The sequence below is a fragment of the Doryrhamphus excisus genome, chromosome 8, assembly GCF_030265055.1.
Source record: "Doryrhamphus excisus isolate RoL2022-K1 chromosome 8, RoL_Dexc_1.0, whole genome shotgun sequence".
NCBI lineage: Eukaryota > Metazoa > Chordata > Actinopteri > Syngnathiformes > Syngnathidae > Doryrhamphus > Doryrhamphus excisus.
Genome location: NC_080473.1, coordinates 4,681,312 through 4,702,548, shown reverse-complemented (window position 1 = coordinate 4,702,548; position 21,237 = coordinate 4,681,312). Strand labels below are relative to the sequence as shown.

Here is a 21,237-nt window from a genome sequence, read left to right as displayed (position 1 = left end):
AAAGGAGGGCATCATCCAGGCTATCTAATAAACATCGATATAAAAGTCCTTCCTCTTGAGCCATGTCAAACTGGAAACATCCTACTTATTTAAACATAGTACTTATTTTTGGCTGTGTCATTGCAACTCTGAACAGTGGGTGGCGGTATGCATCGCAATGCTGCTTTTAACACACACGCAAAGAATAAGAAGACGTAGCAGGCGGGATCGGTGGTTCCAATATTCCAATATATAGCAAATAATCAGACTTTTCTAGACATTTTTTTAAGTGACTGGCAACACATCAAGCGGCTTTTTCTGGCCATACTTGACATGTTGGGAGATATAAATATCCATCCATCCATTTATTTTCTATGCAGCTTATCATCACTCTGGTTGCTGGTTTGGCTACAGCACACCCTAGTGAGGATCAGCAGCATAGAAAATGGATGGACGGATGATAGAGTGAAGCCGGGAAATTGGAAACACTAAGTAACTGGTAGAGGGAAGACTGTATTTCTAAATATGTTTATTTATGTAAAATATGTATCTACACTGGACTATTAAGGGGCTTTTGTTCATCGTAGTGCCCTGCAGGGGAAGCAGGGGTAAATGGGAAGGTGATGATTTAGCATTAGAATAAATCCTTTAAGAGGAAAGAAAAAAATAGAATGCTGGCAGATGGCAGACAACACAATTATAGGCTCACCAATGTCATGCTCCAGTTGCATCACACATTCAGTGGTATCATATTCTACATTTACCACCAGTATGTTTGATTGAGCCAGCAAGGTTCTGCCAAGAGTACTGCCTTGCTGGACCTCATGCAGCGCCTGGTTTATTTACACAAATGCCGAGAGTGATAGGCTGATCATTATTGTGGATCTTGGTCATTTATTCCAAGTAATGATACATGGACATGGACATTGTCAAGTACAAAATATATCTCCAATGTTGTCCCACGCATTCATCTGCATTTGCTCAATCATGGATACAGATGACCCAACTGCACAATACAAGAGTATAAAATTCAACAGTACACAATGCACAATGAGATTGCAACTTTAAGAAAATGAAACAGGATACAACCCAAAGATGTTGTTTCCTGTTTCTTCTTTGTAGCATCTCACCATGCATCACTGGGCTTATGGATGGAGGATTTCCGTCCGAATGATCAGCACTGCCCTCTTGTGGCTGCCCTGGGTAATTCTGGCCTCCAACAAAGGAAAAATATGCAGATATTTCAATATATAGTATATATGTATAGTTATTTTTAAACACATGGAAAAAGAAAAACGGTATAACGTCTCTTTTTTATAGAAAATTATAAAAACTCTTGGTCATTAATAATATTTTTAAACAATAACGAAAATATATACATTTTTAACTTTTAGCTTTATTGTATATTTAAACGACATTGATACGTTACGTTCAATTTAAAAACGTAAAATTTAAATTAATAAACGCCGATTTTTTTTAAATACGTACCTTGCATATAAATCAATCTGCGCATGCGCTGCGTTACTGACGTACAGGGGAGCCGGAAAAATACGTCATTTCCTGAAACTGCGAGTGACGTGTCTAAAAAGTGTTTTGCGCTACAGCGGTGGATCCAACTCGTGGCGGAGGGGGGGTTCCTTTCCATTTCGGCATTTGTTTTGGTGAGTTATTATATGAATTATGAGCTGAGAATGACATTTCAATTTGGCTTTGTTGTTGGTTCTATTTGTATTCCACAGGCCTTTTAACGTAAGGTTTCTTACGCTTGCTCGTGCAGGTTTATTCGGTGTCAAGATGCTAGATTTTTTCACCATCTTCAGCAAAGGGGGCATAGTGCTGTGGTGTTTTCAGGGAACCGGGGTGACAGAGTCCTTCACCGGGCCTGTCAACGCCCTTATCCGCTCCGTGATCCTTCAGGTGAGCCAATGACGGCAGGTATCTTGTTTTAATCTGTGACTAGCTCACGATGCTAATGCTAACAGGTAGCACCATACGTAGGCGTATGGTGACTTCGTAGTAGTCACTCTTACAGCATGATTGTCAACTGGGAACAAAATGATGCAATTATGTGTGCTGTGTTTAAATGTATACTCTTGCGTGTGTGCTGTTTTTTTAAAAATCGCTCTTGGGATTAATCAATCCATGTATCTATATGCAGTTTCTTATCAGAGCTAAGATCGTCTTAGCTTTGTTGTGTTTTACAGTGGCTAGCATCTTTTTACACTTGCATGACCTTTAAGAATGCCCTCTGTCTATGCCAACTTGTCCCGTTCCAGGAGAGAAGTGGTAATAACTCCTTCAACCATGAGGCCCTGAGTCTTAAATATAAGCTGGATAACGAGTTTGAGTTGATTTTTGTGGTAAGTCTGGCAACATGTTCAAAGTAAACAAGCCATGATGGATCTCCCAGTGTCTTATAAAGATGTCTCTTTCCCTCCGCTTCCGCTTCAAGGTGGGTTTTCAAAAGATCCTGACGTTGACCTATGTGGACAAGTTCATAGATGACGTCCAGCTGCACTTTAGGGATCGTTATAAAAATGAACTGGAGCAGAAGGGAGCCATGAAGCTTCTGAACCACAGCTTTGAATTTGAGGACGACTTCAACATGCTTCTTCGGTAAGCATCGGGCACACCTATCGACAGTGCTGTTACTGGAGAGTGCAAACTACACCCACAATACATTGGAGTTTTTGTTGTTTCTTTTTTTAAATGTACATACAAGTATAAAAACAAGTTAACTCCTAATTGGATATGTACCTTGTGGGTGTTTGATAGGGGAGACTCTTTGCCTAAAGACTAAATGCAACTGAATTGTGTGTGCATCCCTGTCTGTTTTTGTTATGAGATCAATTGCTGGTGCTATGGTTGTCATCACACTTTTCCCATTTGGTACCTCCAATGAAAGCCATTCATTCATTTTCTACCGCTTATCCTCACGAGGGTCGCAGGGGTGCTGAAGCCTATCCCAGCTGTCTTCGGGCGAGAGGCGGGGTACACCCTGGACCAGATTGGCCAGCCAATCACAGGCCACATATAGACAAACAACCATTCACACTCACATTCATACCTATGGACAATTTGGAGTCGCCAATTAACCTAGCATGTTTTTGGAATGTGGGAGGAAACCGGTACCCGGAGAAAACATGCAAACTCCACACAGAGATGGCCGAGGGTGGAATCGAACTCCTAGCTGTGTGTCCGCTGTGCAGCTGCAACTAAATGTTTTTTTTCCACCAATAGTGCCGAATCAAACAATGTCATTGAGTGTAAAAGGCAGCATGCTGTTCATGTTTTCCAACAGAGAGGCGGAAAAGAGCAGCAAAGCTCGAAGCCCTGTCCCCATGCGGTCTTTTAAGGAGTCCGAGAAATCTCAAAAAACTGTGAAGTCAATGATCGAAACAAAAGGAGGGGACAAAGGAAAGGAACAGGGTGGCAAGAAGAGCAAAAATACCAAAAAAGAAGGTAAGTGTTGCATTTCTTATGTCATGGAGTGTTTCAACAGTTGTAAATAAGCCTCAGAGGTCCCACCCACAACAGTGTATTGGAAGTGTATTGGTCCGAAAACGTACAGGGAACACATTAGTTTGTGTGAGCCATGTTTGTACACACCTGCCTCCTTTTGTGTATGCTCTGTAACGCTGCACTTGTCCAAGATCATCACGCCAAGTTAGCCAATTCTGCTGTAGAAATACAAAACAATCAAATTAACAGCTCCCACGTTTGTAGCTGACTGACATATATTTGGCATATATTTTAAGATGTGTAGCAAAGCCTTTATTATTATTTTGTTGTTATTTATTATTAAGTTGTCCCGATTTTTCCTTCATGACATTATGAAAACAAGAAATTTCAAAAGCCACCATCTGAGCGTTTCTTCTCTAAATGTTTGACAGTCGGTGCTCATTTAGGTGTAAGAACATCATTAAAAAGTTGATTTTATTGGATTTGTTCAATTTCTTCCTACAGCTCCTGTTGCAGATGCCATGAAAGAGGGCAAAGCCCCGTTTTCTTCCGGTCAGAAGCTGGTTGAGAATGGCAACCATGGCCTGACTCCTGAAGAGATCATGCAAAAGAAGAGAGAAGAATTCTTTCGCAAGCGTGCTGCCGTACCTGCTGAAAAAGTCAGGTGAGAGATGACTCACTGTTCGCTACATTAATAGTTCAGTCTTGCAGCATATTACATCATCTGAGAATGAAAGCCAAGTTATCCTGCTCAGAAAAATGCTCTAACTGTACAATTAACTTGCTTAGATAAACTGCAATAACCGCGAAATACTGTAAACCTGTGACTTGGTCCACATGAATATAAATTCAGATTTGTATCAGCCTGTTTTTGCACTTTAACCACTCCTGTGTGCTATCATATCTTATCATTCTTTTACTCCTAGTAAGTCTCCAAAGCCTCAGAAGCCCAAAGAGAAACAGAGGCGTGTTTGGGACATGGGTGGCAGCAGTACCAAGGACCTGGACTATAGTGATAGGAATGGAGACACTTCTCCAAATGGTGGTGACCAAAACCAGGAAGCACTTATTGACCCTGTAAGTAAACACACACAAGCTGTTGCTGTTTCTCATGAAACAGTGTTAAGATGTCTGGATGGCTTTCAGGGGATGCAACTAAGCTCCATGAAGGGAGACTTGCTCTCCGTGGAATGTGATTCCAGTGAGGAAGAAGAGATGGAGGAAGAGGCGGAGGAGGAGGAGGAAGAGAGAGCGGCTGTAAATTCTGTCAAAACAAGGTAGGCAATGGACGTACTTGCTTTACATCGTAAGCACAAAACAGCTTTTCAGAAGACCATTTTTGTCATTTTTCACAGCTCCAAAAAGAGTGGAGGTTTCGGGGGCATGTTTGGGATGTTGAAGGGCCTAGTCGGCTCCAAGAGCCTGAGCCTGGAGGACATGGAGCCCGTTTTGGAGAAGATGAGGGAGCACCTCATTGGTATAACTCGGACTCCATGTTGTTTGTTCATTCGTTGTGCATGATTGGACGTTGAACAGCTAATGTGCGTTTACAGCGAAGAATGTAGCAGCCGACATCGCCTTGCAGCTTTGTGACTCTGTTGCCAAAAAACTGGAAGGCAAAGTCATGGGCACATTCACCAGTAAGTCAGGCAGTCTCTTTGGTTACTGTACATAGCAAATTGCAATATTCCATGGATAACAATTTTTGCGTCTTTAGCTGTTGCCTCGACGGTAAAGCAGGCCTTGCAGGACTCCCTGGTGCAGATCCTGCAGCCCAAACGCAGGGTGGACATTTTGAGAGACGTCATGGAGGCGCAGAGCCAGAGAAGACCTTTTGTCATCACTTTTTGTGGCGTCAATGGGGTCGGAAAGTCCACCAATTTGGCAAAGGTGTGTGTCTTTGTTGTGTTTAAACACAGACTATATGGCAAATTTCTGTGTTCTGAGGTAGTATTGTAATATAGGAAGTACTATTATGCTCTATCACTGCAGAAAGACAGTAATATAGTTCATTTAGGTATTATTTTTGTTTAAGATCACTTATGATCTATAAATTATATAGTTAATCTTCAAATAGCTAAAATAATGCATAAGGCTAAAATAACCAATTACCTAAAAATGTCATCCAATACTTCTCTACAAGAGAGGAGAAATATGATCTCAGGGAAGTACTAAATTTATATGCTAGGACTACATTAAAAAGCCATAGCCATAGCATTTCAGTATTTGGAATCAAACTATGGAATGGATTGAGTAAGGACCTCAAACAATGCACAACGATGAGCCAATTCAAGAAACAATACAAGCAGTTGATGTTTGCTAAATACAAGGATGAAGAGTCTTGAACCAGTCATGATGTGCTATATATATCACTATATTGACACTTACTATGGTACCCATTATGTCATTGTATGGTCATATCACCTCGTACTTCGGTACGTGACAAAAATTTTAATAATAAAATAAGAATAAAAATTTATAAAATAAAGTAAAAAAAACAAGAAAAATATATATCAGGAAGGCAGGAAGTGATCAAATGTAACAGTTACTGAATGTAACAGTTACTGACTGTAAAAGTACCAGATGGAGGGGTAGGATTTAATAAGCTTTGCTTCTTCCTACTCCTTTTGGACATGTGGAACTGTGAACTGATTATGTGATGCACTCAATTGTAATCTGATGCATGTTCAAATGAAATAAAATGATTACCATTACTTATAAACAACAAAGATGGTACTTGAGAACCACTGATCTGATTGCAAGCAGCACGGAAGCGCAGCAATATCCTGCCGTCGGCACGGTCGGAAAAAAATTCCCCATCTGAAATTATGGCAATGCCACCACTTTATCTTGCATGTGTCCTGAGACTGTATGTTTGTTGTTCCTGACACATCCATCAATTGTAACACATTAAACCCCACCTGTTCCACATCTTGGTCCAGATCTCTTTCTGGCTCGTGGAGAACGGTTTTACGGTGCTGATTGCCGCCTGCGACACATTCCGCGCCGGGGCGGTGGAGCAGCTGCGAACCCATCAGCGCCGCCTGAACTCCCTGCATCCTCCGGAGCGGCACGGAGGACGCACCATGGTCCAGCTCTATGAGAAGGGCTACGGGAAGGACGCCGCTGGAATCGCCATGGAGGCCATTGCCTATGGTAATTGGAGGGGGGGGGAAACATAGGATTTTTATTAAGGCTGAAAATATTATCAATAGTGTATAAATATTTACCATTTACACATCACATAATTTGGCTTGCTGTCTATCCACAGCGCGTAACCAGGCTTTCGATGTGGTGCTGGTGGACACTGCCGGGCGTATGCAGGACAACGCCCCCCTCATGACAGCGCTGGCTAAGCTCATTGCGGTCAACATGCCAGATCTTGTCCTGTTTGTGGGGGAGGCTCTGGTGGGCAACGAGGCAGTCGATCAACTGGTAAAGCCATCCTTGATGAAAAGTCATCCTTATGCTTTTATAGTGTCCACCAGAGGGCAGTGTTGCTCCAGCGATTGACTGCCCTCATAAATGAAACTTGCTGCTTGTTAGACAAGATACTGTAGAAAGTGGTAGATATACTAACATCTTTCTCTCGGGCCATCAGGTGAAGTTCAACCAGGCTCTGGCAGACCACTCCATGTCCGACAAGGCTCGTCTCATTGACGGAATTGTCCTCACCAAGTTTGACACCATCGATGACAAGGTACTTAAAATCCACTAACCTTTTTTTTTTGTAATTGTCAGCAATTGAAACATCTCCCCCCCACACCTCTTTGAAAAGGTTGGTGCTGCAATCTCCATGACTTACATCACAGGCCAGCCTATTGTGTTCGTGGGCACCGGGCAGACCTACAACGACCTGCGCAGTCTCAACGCCCGCGCCGTGGTCAGCGCCTTGATGAAAGCTTAAAACAAGAGCAAAAAATGGCTGCATGTTGATCCCATTCTGCCACACTGCCTGCCTGCGCTTCTTGTCTGCCTGTTCTCTCCACTTTTTGCAGTAATTCTAAAGAGTGTTCCATCTCGCTGCTCAGGACAGTCATTTTTAAACCTTCACTTCCAGAGGAGCCCCCTTTTTGTTTTATTTTTTGCTTTTTCTCTTTGGGCCAAATTGAAAAGTACCTCATATTCACTTGAGTTATCACATACTGTAGCTGCCCAATAGACCTCAGTTTTACTCAATAGGAACGAGTTAAAAAAACAAAACTACCTGCACAAACAAAACATATGGCAGTCAGTCATGGGAATAAATAAAGGTCAGGTTGACAGCAGCTGCTTGAGCAAAGCTTAGTGACCATAGTGCCTATTTGTCTCCTGTTGTCATAGTTACCTTTCACAACACGCGGCGTGATCCATCAAGGACACATGGAATTAATCCTACTCAAGAGGAAAAGATGGTCACATTTACACCAGTTGAAATCGGAGCTACAACTAACCAGATTTAATAACAATGGAGACGCCCTGTTAATTTCAGTTGAGACTTTTTGTAAATTGACAGCTCCTATAAATTTTATTTATGTATCAATAAACATCTCTCCCCCCCCTTCATTAAGTTGTGGTAATGCAATATGAAGGAAAAAAGTTAATTTATGGGAATGAAAACATTTCTAAATAAAGCTGCTGTGTCAAATAAGTTGCACCGTTCTTGCATCAGGATGACAGCACAACAAAAAGGTAAGATACCAAAAGCTTTATTTTGGAAAATAGCACTTATAAATACTATGTCACAACCACATGCAAGTATTTCAGACCTGCCGACCTTGGAAGAAATTTCTATTCAAGGGTCAAAATATGAAAACCAATACTTCTCAGTACAGGAGTGGCAAAGAGATTGCTACTTGCAGGAAACTGCCCTGCGATAGGATGTGTAACGTGTTAATTTGTTTCCTGATGCAAATCTGAAGTTGCGCAGTGCACATGTGTCATCGAGCGAGGCAAGACGGCGGCCTTATGTAATGCGAGAGTCCCTATTCATGTGTACACATGGAGAACAGGTGTTGCAGGCAAATTCACTTCCCATCCACATGCCTGTCTTCATATACAATCCAATGTGATGACTCACCTGATCATCACCAGTCAGTCCTTACACTTTTCCCTTTTAAATAACCAAGGAAAGGAAAAAAAATGGCAGACATGTTTCCATGAAATCAGCAACTATACTTGCAGTGGATTGATCCCTTGTTGGAGGGAAATGTCTGATACTGATCCTGTGTGCACCTGTCAAAAAAGGTCTGTGGCAAAAAGAGAAAGTCAACATTAAAAAAAAAAAAAAACTTCACCGTGAAGCCGACTTCAACGCATGCTAGGTTGCAAAAGTCAGCTGAAAACAGAAAAAAAACAATAACAGCAGCACTTCTTTTGACCCTCAAAGAGACAAAAGGTACTCTTTTTTTTTTTTTCCTTCGCCACCAACATGCAGTAAGAGAACATAAAAGCGTACAAAAAAACATACTGGTGTTTGCTAGAGTGGCTATCTGCTTAAGTGGCCACACGGCTTAGGAGAAGCATTCAGGCCTAACCTTGAAGGAGGTTTTTCTGACTGGTAAAGCCGTTCTGCTGCTCACCACCGTTTTGTGAGGGACAACCTGAAAACACACAAAGAAAGTTTATAAATATATGCTGATTTAAGTATAGTTTCCAGAAATATTGGCTGATTACAGCCAAATAAAATAATTTTCTAAAATGGAGGTGAATTCAACACATTCCATGGCTGCCTAGTATATGGAGGCCACTGATCACCATAGTCTAAGGTTTAAGGACCAGGATCTGAGGTCAACAACACAAGGCTCTGTCACATGACCGATCTAAGATCCTCTATGACAGGAGTGCTCTTCCGTTTTTGATGACCCACTGCACAAATTCTCGCAAAAAATCCAAAGACATAGTAACTTACTGAAAAAAGGCTAGTCAAAGATCCTCCATATGACAGGAGTGTGCTGCTGTTTTTGGGGAACTTACTGCAAACACTCTGGGGTCAAAGATGTTCAACATGACAACAGTGCTTTGCCCATTTTAGGAACCTACTGCAAAAAACTAGTCATTAGATCCTAGTATATCCAGTCCTAAAGGACCGCCTTGTAGTTTTTAAAAGACCCTCCGACAAAAATGGCAGTCAAAGATCCTTAATATGACATGAGTGCTCTGCTGTTTTTAGGAATCCTACTGCAAAAATGCTAGTCAAAGATTATCTCTATGACAAGACTGCTCTGATGGTTTTAGGAACTTCCTATAAAAATGAAACATCCTCTACATGACAGGAGTACTCAAAAACGCGAGTCAAAGATCCTCTACATTACAGGAGTGCTTTGCTGTTTTTAGGAACCTACTGCAAAAAAAAAAACAACTAGTCATCAGATCCTATACATATATGTATATATAAATAAAGGTGTGTCTTGTGGTTTTGAAGGACCCTCCAACAAAAATGGCTGTCAAAGATCCGTAATATGACATGAGTGCTCTGCTGTTTTTAGGATCCTATTGCAAAAATGCTAGTCAAAGATCCTCTATACGACACAAGTGCTTTAAGGAACCTAAAAAAAATAAAAGTAGTCAAAGATCCTGTATATCAGGAATGCCTTGTTGTAGAAAGTAAAAATCCTACCCAAAGATGCTGTACATGACAAGAGTTCGCTATTGTTAAAGATCCTCGAGGTAACAGGAGCGTTCTGTTGTTTTGAAAGGCACGTGAGTCGGATGTCATGTCTGAAGAATTCACTGCACAAGAGGCCAAGATAAACAAAGGCGCAAACTTACCCCACCCGTTGGTCGAAACGTCCCGAAAGCAGATCTCATTGGCCAGTCGCTCCAGGTACTCTGGCAGGTCAGCGTACTCGTCCCCGTAGGAAATGACCTTGATGCCCTTGTCCAGCATGTTGTCGCGCAGCTTCTTGAACTCGCCCACGTCCTCGCGCCGCACCAGCATGAAGTGCTCCAGGTCCGACTTGTGCTTGACCGCCTCCAGGAACAGAGCCTGGAAGGTGGTGTCGTCCACCGTGCGTCCGCAGCCCAGGAAAACAAATGATTTGGTCTCATATAGCTTCTGGATCTCCCGCTGGGAAACAAGGTTGTGTCACTTATTTACTTCTCAAAAGTGCAGCAGACATATGGACTCAAACAGATGCTGTGTCACACCTCAAATTAGAGGCCTTAGGGAAGAAAATAATGAAAAATAACAGCCAATAGCCTTCACTGGGCAGATATGAGGAACATCATACCGATAAATGTAAAAAAAAATGTTCTGATAACCTATAAAAAAAAAAATGAGGGGAGATTACCCATATCACACGCATGCACGGGGAGAACATGCAAACTCCACACAGAGATGAACCTGAATCTCCTAGCTGTGTGGCCAGCCGGTTGCCAGCTATTTACACAATAATGGTTGTGTGTTATTTATAGTGGCGAGTACATCTATACTGCTCTACAAGCTGTACACTAGCCATTCAAAGTGATATCCAAGCTTCATTTGTATAGCATTGTCCTTTGAGAAGATGCATTAAAATGGTGATAAAAACGCTGGCTGAAATGTGGCCAGTGCACTGACTTTTAAGAAGAAATAAGGTATCGGGGTACTCACCATAACCTCAGTGTTCCTGAGTACATTCTGGTAGCCAGCAGGGTGCAGTACAATACCGCACGGGTTGGTGTAAACACCATGGATGTGTAGAACGCTTAACCTTCGCTTCTCCTGAGCCCACTCCAACACCTACACACACAAAGACACACACACAAGGCACTTAACAGTCGACTGCACACAATCCTGTTCTGACTGGGCAGCAGAGGATATTATAGCCCTGATGGAGGACACAATGTAATAAATACCACGACTGAGAGGCAAAGCAATGGGTCTTACAAGCCAAGTCAGTGCATTTCTTCAAACTCCACTGTTTGTGCGGTGATTAACACGCGCTATAGAGACTTTGTGGTCACAAATGATAGTACAGGCCTCTATTTGTTTGAGCAAGGTTTGCTTCCAACTTTAACCTAAATGCAAATATTGTCTGATATTCAAAATTAGACGTGTAGTTGCTCAACCTTCAACCTTCCGCCACCTGTTGCAAACAAAAAAGGCTATTTCAGGTATCTACTGGGCTAATATTGACCCAGCAGGAACTTTACTAAACACTTGAAATTATTTAACTGACAAATGTAACCTAAGAAGAACTGGCGGCTTTTCTAACCTAATAAGGTGTTTGCACACGTGCGTGCTTTAGTGACCTTTGCTCTGCTTTCAAAATTGCTGACTGGCTGAAAAATGGAAAGCTCAATCTATACCACAACATAGTGCAAAAGAAAAGCAGCCTGGACCTTCTTCTCGTCCGTCAGGTCCAAAGACTCTAGTGTGGTGCCTTGGTGCGCAGCGTAGATCTCTAGCAAGTTGTCAAAGTTGGTGGTGAGGACCAGCGAGCCACTCTCCATTAACTGGAGCACCGAGCGCAGGAGGTGCTTGCCGGCATGCTCCATCTTGCACTCCAAATCGTCAAACACCTCGTAGAGACAGTCCTTGAAGAATGTGGAGCGCACGTTGCCGGTTCTCTAAAACAAATGGAACAAAATGGGGACACAAGCTGTGAAAACCTTGCAGAGATAACGCAAGAAGTTGCAAAAAGACCTTAAAGCACCGAACCGATAAGATACTGTATTTATTTATCTACCTGTGTTTTTTATGTATTTATGTTCATTAACATATGTTTTAGAATTTTATAGTAAATGGGTCAGTTTTTCCTCATTATCACTCTGAGTAATATCACTTAATAAAGCTTTTCTAACATTCATTCATTCATTTTCTACAGCTTATCCTCACAAGGGTCGCGGGGGTGCTGGAGCCTATCCCAGCTGTCTTCGGGCGAGAGGCGGGGTACACCCTGGACTGGTCACCAGCCAATCACAGGGCACATATAGACAAACAACCATTCACATCCACATTCATACCTATGGACAATATGGAGTCATCAATTAACCTAGCATGTTTTTGGAATGTGGGAGGAAACCGGGGTACCCTCCGAAAAAAGCTCCGGTGTGGCCGCTGGAAGCATTACGCAAGACTGAAATCCCTGTTGTAGGCTCACAGCAGCCGTACAGCACAACGGAAATAATCCGTTTGGGGTCAATTTATTTTTTTCCCAGATGCTGTGGGTTTCCACAGTCACAATGGAGCCCACTGCTGCGTCCACAGAGCTGCAACAGATTCACAGTGTGAGAGTGGAGTTATATCAGGGCACCCCTAAATAGTGCTGACTACTCATAAACAGGTACTGCAACCAACACCAAACTGGAGACATCAACATAAGAACCCAAGACAGGATACGATGTGAAGACTAAGGAAAACAAAAAGTAAAGTCCAACCTGTCATGTAAGGAAAACATGACACGATGGGAAGGAGAGTATGGTGTCTTCCATCAATACTTCTAATCTAACATTACACCTTGGGAATAATCAGTCACAAGTAGTCTTTTGGTACTTTTTCCTATAACTTATACTGCGTTTTTTTCCTATTTTGTGGAAGGTTTATCATTGAAATACATCCAGAAGAAAATGCACCGTGTGTTCATTACACCACATTAGATTGAGGGAAGAGCTGCTGCTGATACCTGAATATGGAGATATCGGATATGGGTAAGAAATACAGTATCACGCTTTTCTACATAAAATCAATTGAATTTAATGCTTCTGTTTGAGGGGTGTCACAAGATTTTAAAACAACTTGTTCAGAAAAAAAACATGTGGGCACAAGGCTTTGGACAGTAAATTAATTAATTGATCACACAATAAATGAAAAAATAACCTTGTCTCACTCTGTGCATTGGTTTCAGCACCTCGCGTTTGTTCCTTAGAACAACATACAGAAGAGTACAGAAGATTGATGCAAAGAAGACTGCAATATATTCCGACTCTGTTTACATTTCCTCTGGGAGAATATGCTAACAAGCTATTCTTCAATCCTTCCTATTTTTCAACAAGTAATCATTCCTCGAGTCCCACCACTGTGGTCATGAGGCATGAGTTTTGTAGTGGAAATTATCACTCGTTTTATTTTCTACATATCATTAGTTCTCTGTGGGTAAAAATCCCAGTAGATCAGCAGGTTTTTTGTGCAATATTAAGACCAGTCCATCTGGCCCCAACCACAACCACATTTTGTCTCTTTTGCACATGTGCACATGTTTCAACTTCAACAAGCCACGAAAGAAAATGTTTCCAAGCGACATCATTGCATTTTTCATGAAACTCCTTCAAAACCAGTGCATGCGATTGAGTTGCCGTTTGCATAGCCATTGAAGCTTTATATTATAAATTACAATAATGACACGTTAACTGTAGTTTCCTTTAACGGCAGCTATTTTTTGACGCGTGATTAACATGCGCTCCTCCTCCTGTATATATATATATATATATATATATATATATATATGCATGCATATACACATACACCATCATACCAACTCCTGAGTTCAACGTCACCTCGTCTTTCTAACACATACCCACCTACCTGGTAAGTCAGGAGTCTAATTGGATTGAACTTGACTTCACAGTGTTACTTATCCCCTCATCATGTGACCTAAATCAAGAGTGCGTCAAGTGTTTTAAAATAAATATATGCAGTGGAACCAAAGAATGGTCAACTCCTGCCCAAAATGTGAACAAATTCCAAATTTTACCAATGCTTCACCATATAATGGGTATGATAATGATTTCTATCCCGACGACACATTCTAAAAGTGGAAAGCAGCTAGAGATAGCAATGTATGCTGGTGTAGTGACCAAGGTGATCCGGGCACAGAGAGATGTGGCACTCGGTGGAGACTCTCTACCGCTCTAATGGGCTAAACAACTTGATTCCTTTCCACAGGAAGAACCCCATTAACCACATCTAGTAGTGTCTATGGCAGCCAAGATGGCTGTGTGTGTCCCGGGCCATCTGAGGACTTAAGCAAACAGCAAATAAAGTGCAAGTACACAAATGTACTCTTACAAACCGACAGTTATTTTTGTACATAACTGGTTTCACTAAGAGTGCTGTTTATCTGGAAGATGCAGTTCTGCACAAATATATTTAGGAAAATTCCAGTGGATGACAAAAAAAAAAAAAAAAGGAGAAGCCTTCATGTTTTTTTAATAATTTGAAAAAAGTTCTTTGTCACTGTTTGGACAACATCGTGCATATTTATTATTTCCTTCAACGTATGGCAAGAAATATTCCAAAGAAGGATAAGGAGAGGTTTTGCTTCAAACATTCTGCACATGCTCATAAGATTATCCTAATTACTTGAAAGGGTTCTGGCAGACAACAAAACACAGCTAAGCGAAAGTGTGTTAGTGGATTTAGTAGAAGGCTAGCATTCTTACTGATGTAGGTTAAGTTTGCAACAACATGAAACGGTGTTAAAAAACATTCCTGTTCACACGAGACAGTGAAAAAGGCCAGACAGTAATGTATGCCAAACAGTAATGCTATAATATTCTTAAATGTCCCGTTTTAGACATTTTTCAGGTGTGTTGCACAAATAAGGTTACGCATTGAGGGAAATTTTAACGCACAGTTGGGCTGGGCAAAAAATATTGATATTTGCTTTAAGGCCGATATCAAAACCAACCATATCATTGATATCGATACAGACTGGACTTGAGCTGTATCTCCCTCATGCCTGCAAAAAGTAGGGAGGAGGAGCGGCACATAAGCCTGGAGGCTCAGTAGAAGCTAAAAGGCTAGCGCGTCTGCAGTGGAAGAAGTTTGCAAGGAATAAGCAGTAACTCTGCAATATGGAGGCACTTCCAATCCAGAGCATTAAATAAATAATTTTCACCACCTTAAAACTTGGCATTAAGAAAAGAATGGCGCCCTTTATTGTAGCGACTATTTTTAGATGATATTTTTTTTAATGTGCATCTTGTATGAATATTTAAAATGTAAAAGAAATCATCATGTTAAGTAGTTATTAAGTAGTTAGCTTTCATTTTGTCTAAACTCCTTCTGTGGAAAAAATATTGGGATATGTATCGCATATCAATATTCAACCTAAATATATCGGGGTATGAGTTTTTGGTCCATATCGCCCAGCTCTAACACGCAGTTCGGGTGCAAATGTGAAAACTAAATCGTTCACATGGTGTTATATTTGTTAAAAATATTTATTTTTTTGTATCTTAAACAACAATTTTTGTGTTGTTTAGGTTGTGGCATAATTTTGTAGACATTGAGGCGTGTTAAGAGTGAAAATTATGCTTGAAATGTACAAAAAGCCCCTTTCTCACTTTTTTGTTGAGAACTGCTATTTTGCTGAAACGTACTTATGTTCTACTGCTGATATTCTGTGTACTACTATTCTGTGTTCCTTGAAAACTCAGTCACAATTATCAAAAATATCTGGCACAGAGAGGGACGGCTTTTGAAAAATGTCTGGGATTGAATTCTTTTTTTTTTTTTTAAAGGAGAAAAACAGATTTGTACATACATATAAGCCGCAACAGACAATAAGCTGCACATGTCCACATTCACGCACCGGTCCGTGGGAACCAGAAGCCAATTATGAGCTATTAGGGAGAACTCACAACAAGCTTGTCACCAATCAGAAATTTCAGGAGGTCATTAGTCAATTTAACAGTCTGACTTATGGTGTCATCTTACAAAAATGCTAAAAAAATCATCACACAGCAACTTAACAGTCAGATATACCACACACAGGTATACCTAAGAAATATACAAGTACAATTATGAGTTTAAAATAAAAAAGGTTCTGCCCCCCAAATGCCTTTTGTCCAGCACAGCAGTTCAGTGGCCAATGGCTGCCATGATGACACATAAGGATTTTGAATGGTGGGTAAAATTCCAGAAAGTGCAGTTTTCCATGAAGGTTGGGAATCGTGGCCTTGTGAGACTATATGGCAATGGAATGTGTGACTGACTGGAGGAAGGTGAGAGCATTTGCAGATGCAATTAAAGCTGCAAATTATAGTGCCATAGGTGTTTGGGTGTAGCTGGGGAGCTGCGAGTTCCCATCATTTTTTGTTTTACTCAGCGTGCTTGAGCACATAACCAAAAAAAAGGAAATGCGGATGGCATCTGCACTGCTGTGGGATGGCTGAGGTGAATATGTTGGGTGAAAGTGAAAAGCGTTTGCTGCCTCTGTTGTACACAAAGTGAGTTTTATCTGTATCAAAACAACGGCGATGAGACGCACGTAACGCAGGAGACAAACCAGGCAGCAAATGAGATGGCTTGTCTCCAGAGTAGGCTGGTCCTAGGTGAATAAAAAAGAACCCCACAAAATAAATGGACTAACAGAAAAGAGAAATACGAGGACAACCATCGAACTGGAAATTCAACTTACTGTAATGTACTGTAATTAAGTGGTAGTGTAGCAACGAAAGTGAAGGCTGCTCAGTAGAATCGAGGTGAAACGTCAGCAGGTTGAACAAGATACTACATACAGCAAAGTGATGAATTTATGCAAGGTGACTTGCCTCCAAGCATACTACCGGACAGTCCACTTCTTTTTACACTTGAATGACATTTCATAAAGATGAAATGATGCGTCATAATGTCATGTCATGGGAAGATAATATAGGCTTTGTAATGGTGATTATTTGACTCTGGAATAATTTATATGCATATTCATATACAGTCAAGCCTTGTTTTTTTTTTATCTTAGGTTTCAGTTTTCGTTGAAAATTTGTCTTTGCTGTACAATATTGCACATAAACTTGTCTGTTTGCCTTGTACTGTATCGTTCTGACTCACTGTCCGTGCATTTTCATTTTCATTTTAATTGAGTGTGACTGCTAAACACCACACCATGGGGCCAAAGAAAGATGGGAGCAGTTTGAAAAAGATGGTGAGAACCCATTTTTAATTGAATCTCGCCAAAATGTATGAAAAGTCCACATCAACAATAAGTATAAAATGTATTTGTTCATATTTTGGGGTGTCTGGAATGGACAAATTGAATTTACATTATTTCCTATGGGATTTTTGCTTTAATTAAATACATAAATCGAGGTACCACTGTATTTCTTATGACAAAAAAATGACAAGATCAGATGACGGGTGAGCAGATGTAGTTTCATTGGCTCCGATATGACGACATAGGTTTGAGGAATACACTTCCCTCTGACTGCTTAGCAAACAGAAAAGAAGCAGCTGACACGAGGGAGCATTGATTGGTAGAAAACACATGTTCTCCGTTCTTGTGCTGTTTACAAACCCTCTATCAATGTCGGTCAATGGGCTTTGTCTGCACTTCTCACTGAATGATCAAAGCGGGTAAGCTCCTGGAGGAACTGCAATGGCTTGGTGGTGGTTGGGCTGTTTGTGGTTCTTAATACAGACTTCTCCGCTTGGCGTCAACACTTACTGATGCAATTATGATCTTATGATATGATCTTCAAAATTCAGACAAATGTAATGCCAACTTCATATTTAAAACAATGAATCAAGTCTGTTTATCCACTAGCGCAATTTCATAGTGGGATGTCCAAAAGGTGTTTGACTTTAAAACTTAGTCGACTAGACGTCAAACCTCAAAGTTCCAAACACCCTTAAGTGGATCACATCTTTTTATACTTGTATGATTGTTAGGAATTCATGTGATGCATGAAGTCAGCTGGCTTTAGCGAAGCTCGCTATCCACTTCCTTAAAGGGGAACTGCACTTTTTTTGGAAGAGGTTGCCCATCATTCACAATCCTTTACGTGAAACTAACACATATTCATTTCCATTTTCTGTGCATTATAACATGAGAAGAAACGTAACATAGCATAGTTCATACGAACTAGCTTAAAAAAAAAAACACACAAAAAAACACGGCAACAGTGTTCCATTCCCATAATTGACCTGTATATTAACCCAACTTGGGGCTGCACGGCGGTCGAGTGGTTAGCGTGCAGACCTCAGCTAGGAGACCCGAGTTCAATCCCACCCTCGGCCATCTCTCTGTGGAGTTTGCATGTTCTCCGGGTTTCTCCGGGTACTCCGGTTTCCCCCCACATTCCAAAAACATGCTAGGTTGGCGACTCTAAATTGTCCGTAGGTATGAATGTGACTGTGAATGGTTGTTTGTCTATATGTGCCCTGTGATTGGCTGGCCACCAGCCCATGGTGTACCCCGCCTCTCGCCCGAAGACAGCTGGGATAGACTCCAGCACCCCCCGCAACCCTCGTGAGGATATTCAGTAGGAAATGAATGAATTAATGAATGAACTACAGCAATATTGTTATTGTGGAAGCTAGTGCCAATTACTCTATTTCTGGAAGACTAACAACGACTCACTATAGGCGTTGCCTCAAGCCACTCCCTGGTAACACCAACTAATGATGCTGGGACTGTGTTGTTAGTTTTGAAAAGTTAACCCTAGGTTATAAATCATGCCTCACACATGTATTGTTGGGAGGTTCTGGCCGACTGAAGGATTATCAGCTCTCAATTTATACTCAACAATATCACTACAAAAACTCAGCAAGATGCTGATTTGTTCTGCGCATTTTTTTTTAACCTGAGGGTTAGGTGCTCAACAGAGAGCACATGTCCAGTGCTAAAAGATACGATGGATGCAATTCCACCAGTCGGCATCCCAATGATAGCGGACATTGTAAGTAACTGTTTTATGTGTGTGCATGTTTTTAAGAAATTTTAAAGAAATTTGAACAATTTCTTAAAAGATGAATGCCAGTGACTGTCTGCATTTTAAAGGATAGATGATCTTTGTGTTATGCAGTATAGCGTTCCAACAGAGTTATGTAATAAGGCGAGGCAAAGGGAATAAACAGTCTTACCGGTGATAGTTTTTGAATGAGATCATGAGCCACATGCACCAGATTTTTATCCTCCTCCATGTGCTTTTGAAAGCGCCGACTCTCCTCCTCTTCGAGCAAGTCAAAGTCATTGGCGGCATCCAACAAGGCCTGGATAAGACCTTTCCAGGATCGGAGAGCGGGGACCTGGGGGGCCACTGCGGAGCTGATCCCGGTGCCAATCACCAAGACCAGCTCGGGGGCACGCTTTGTCTTCAGGCTGGGCAGCAGCTTCCTTTGAGGATAGCCAGACAGATCATACAGTTGTGGTCACAAGTTTCCAAGCACTTAACTTAATTTTAAACACTTAATGGTTGGTTTTCTATGGGATCCAAGGAACTAGAATGGACTGAGCCAGGCTTCAACGCCACTTATTAAAAGATTATGTGATTGTGTTAGTAATTATGACCCTGTGTGAATTGGACAAAATCCCAAATACAATTCATGTCTGAATGTAGGGCTTTCCTAAACAACAGGAGATGGTGTTTGTCTTGTTGACAAACCTGGTTTGTGAGTCACTTCCGAGCATACCTGGGCTTCTTGGCGTTGGAGTCTGCATCCTGTGAATCAGCGGCAGGTCGTTTCTCGGTTTTCACTGCGACAACAGAGGCCATTCAGCACCTGTGGAGACACAAGAAAACTGCCAGTCTCTCACCAACCAACAACTGCTAGGAAAACAATAGGTGGTTGCACTAGTCACAAGTACCATCACGCTGTAAAATGATATCACTAAAAGCTCTGCATGCGTTTCCCTATCGGATTTATCATGCAACAGGAAGTAAGCATCTTCCGTATTGACATATGATGTTTACTCTATTGTTCTACGTAACATATATAAATTAATATACTCTTAGTGATAGTACGACGATATGCCGACTTACCTTGATATAAATAAGATATAAATAAGTGGGTGTCCAATGTTCAAATTCGTAGCGTTGCTTCTCAGTCCAGTTCCAGCGAGAAAAGCTTGTAATTTCCTTATCGTGTTTAGTTGTAATATTCACCTCGTCAAGTATGTGTAAGAAATACTGACAGACAAAGCAGTAGTTTCAATTCAAGCTAGCATCGAGCTAACTTGACTTTTTTTGGAACTACCACAACTGTTGCGACTAAAAAAGCAACACGACCTCCGGTTAACTTGTCATGCTGAAGGTATTGGTGTGGAAAAAAGAACATAAACGACCGCGTTGAGGTGAGGTTGTGTAGAAGAGAACGCTCGATACTTGTTGAAGTTTGGAAGAAAATAAGAGGTTGAAGTCGCCGCCTGTGGTGATTGTGCCGCTTGTCTTGTGATGCCTTCACTTGCTGCTCGAATAACTTAGTGCCGACGGCCGCGCACCAGTTCTACCGCGGCTATACTTTATCGCTTATCATGAATCGACAATTACACAGTCAAAGAACGCGATAACTCGTATCACCATGTTATCGTTTTTATTAAATAATTCATCGAGCAGCGTCAACACTATTATTTATTCTGTTTTTACGTGCTGGAGTTATTCATTTACCACATATGAATAATGAGCACCTGAAAGCAGCAGGACTCAGAAATGCCCGCCTGTGTGACGTCATGGGTTGAGTGGGCAGGTGGCCCGAGTGTACATATATAAAACAATACATGTTTATTGCATCGCCTCCGAGGAAAATTACGTTTAAACAGCAGCACGTCACTTCTCACGTATAGAACGAAGCCCACACTGAAAAGGCAATTTGCTTGTATATTATACACTTTTGTATTTGTCATATTATATTCACGTTAGTTCTAAAAATACAATGCAAAATAATCGCTGACTATATTTTGAATCACAGCACACGTTGAAAACGTCTTTTAATTGAATTAAAGATTGATTTAAGGGTCACCACGCGTGTGCAGAGAATAACGCATCTTAGACTGCCATCTTCCGTTTACAAATGTAACAGCACCTTGCTGTTGTCCTCAATACTTTACTCAGTAATAGCTCGGCAGTTTTTCAAGTTTCCATTTGGAAGTGTAGCAGCATCAGAAAAATAAAGAA

General features: G+C 41.2%; 2 protein-coding genes across 2 annotated transcripts; one reads left to right on the top strand and one right to left on the bottom strand.

The window, feature by feature from the left end:
* Positions 1-1,513: 1,513 nt before the first annotated feature.
* srpra (SRP receptor subunit alpha) lies at positions 1,514-7,986 on the top strand. Its single transcript, XM_058080466.1, has 15 exons — positions 1,514-1,640; positions 1,757-1,896; positions 2,256-2,339; positions 2,432-2,595; positions 3,281-3,441; positions 3,946-4,105; positions 4,368-4,518; positions 4,588-4,718; positions 4,797-4,918; positions 4,995-5,081; positions 5,159-5,331; positions 6,384-6,597; positions 6,713-6,876; positions 7,043-7,141; positions 7,220-7,986. The coding sequence occupies exons 2-15, from the start codon at positions 1,774-1,776 to the stop codon at positions 7,346-7,348; spliced, it is 1,962 nt and encodes a 653-aa protein (XP_057936449.1). The 5' UTR covers positions 1,514-1,640; positions 1,757-1,773; the 3' UTR covers positions 7,349-7,986.
* Positions 7,987-8,123: 137 nt separating this feature from the next.
* fam118b (family with sequence similarity 118 member B) lies at positions 8,124-20,546 on the bottom strand. The gene is made up of 8 exons (XM_058080467.1): positions 20,107-20,546; positions 19,757-19,846; positions 19,208-19,460; positions 11,746-11,973; positions 11,015-11,143; positions 10,192-10,489; positions 8,958-9,023; positions 8,124-8,669 (listed from the first exon to the last, which is right to left on the bottom strand). The coding sequence occupies exons 2-8, from the start codon at positions 19,837-19,839 to the stop codon at positions 8,659-8,661; spliced, it is 1,068 nt and encodes a 355-aa protein (XP_057936450.1). The 5' UTR covers positions 19,840-19,846; positions 20,107-20,546; the 3' UTR covers positions 8,124-8,658.
* Positions 20,547-21,237: the final 691 nt, after the last annotated feature.

Coding starts and splice junctions, on each gene's coding strand:
- srpra (XM_058080466.1), top strand. CDS start 1,774: ATGCTAGATTTTTTCACCATCTTCAGCAAAGGGGGCATAGTGCTGTGG. Junction 4,919..4,994: donor GATGAGGGAGCACCTCATTG/GTATAACTCGGA, acceptor GTGCGTTTACAG/CGAAGAATGTAGCAGCCGAC. Junction 5,332..6,383: donor AGTCCACCAATTTGGCAAAG/GTGTGTGTCTTT, acceptor ATCTTGGTCCAG/ATCTCTTTCTGGCTCGTGGA.
- fam118b (XM_058080467.1), bottom strand. CDS start 19,839: ATGGCCTCTGTTGTCGCAGTGAAAACCGAGAAACGACCTGCCGCTGAT. Junction 19,461..19,756: donor TCCAACGCCAAGAAGCCCAG/GTATGCTCGGAA, acceptor CTATCCTCAAAG/GAAGCTGCTGCCCAGCCTGA. Junction 10,490..11,014: donor TCAGGAACACTGAGGTTATG/GTGAGTACCCCG, acceptor CTTGTTTCCCAG/CGGGAGATCCAGAAGCTATA.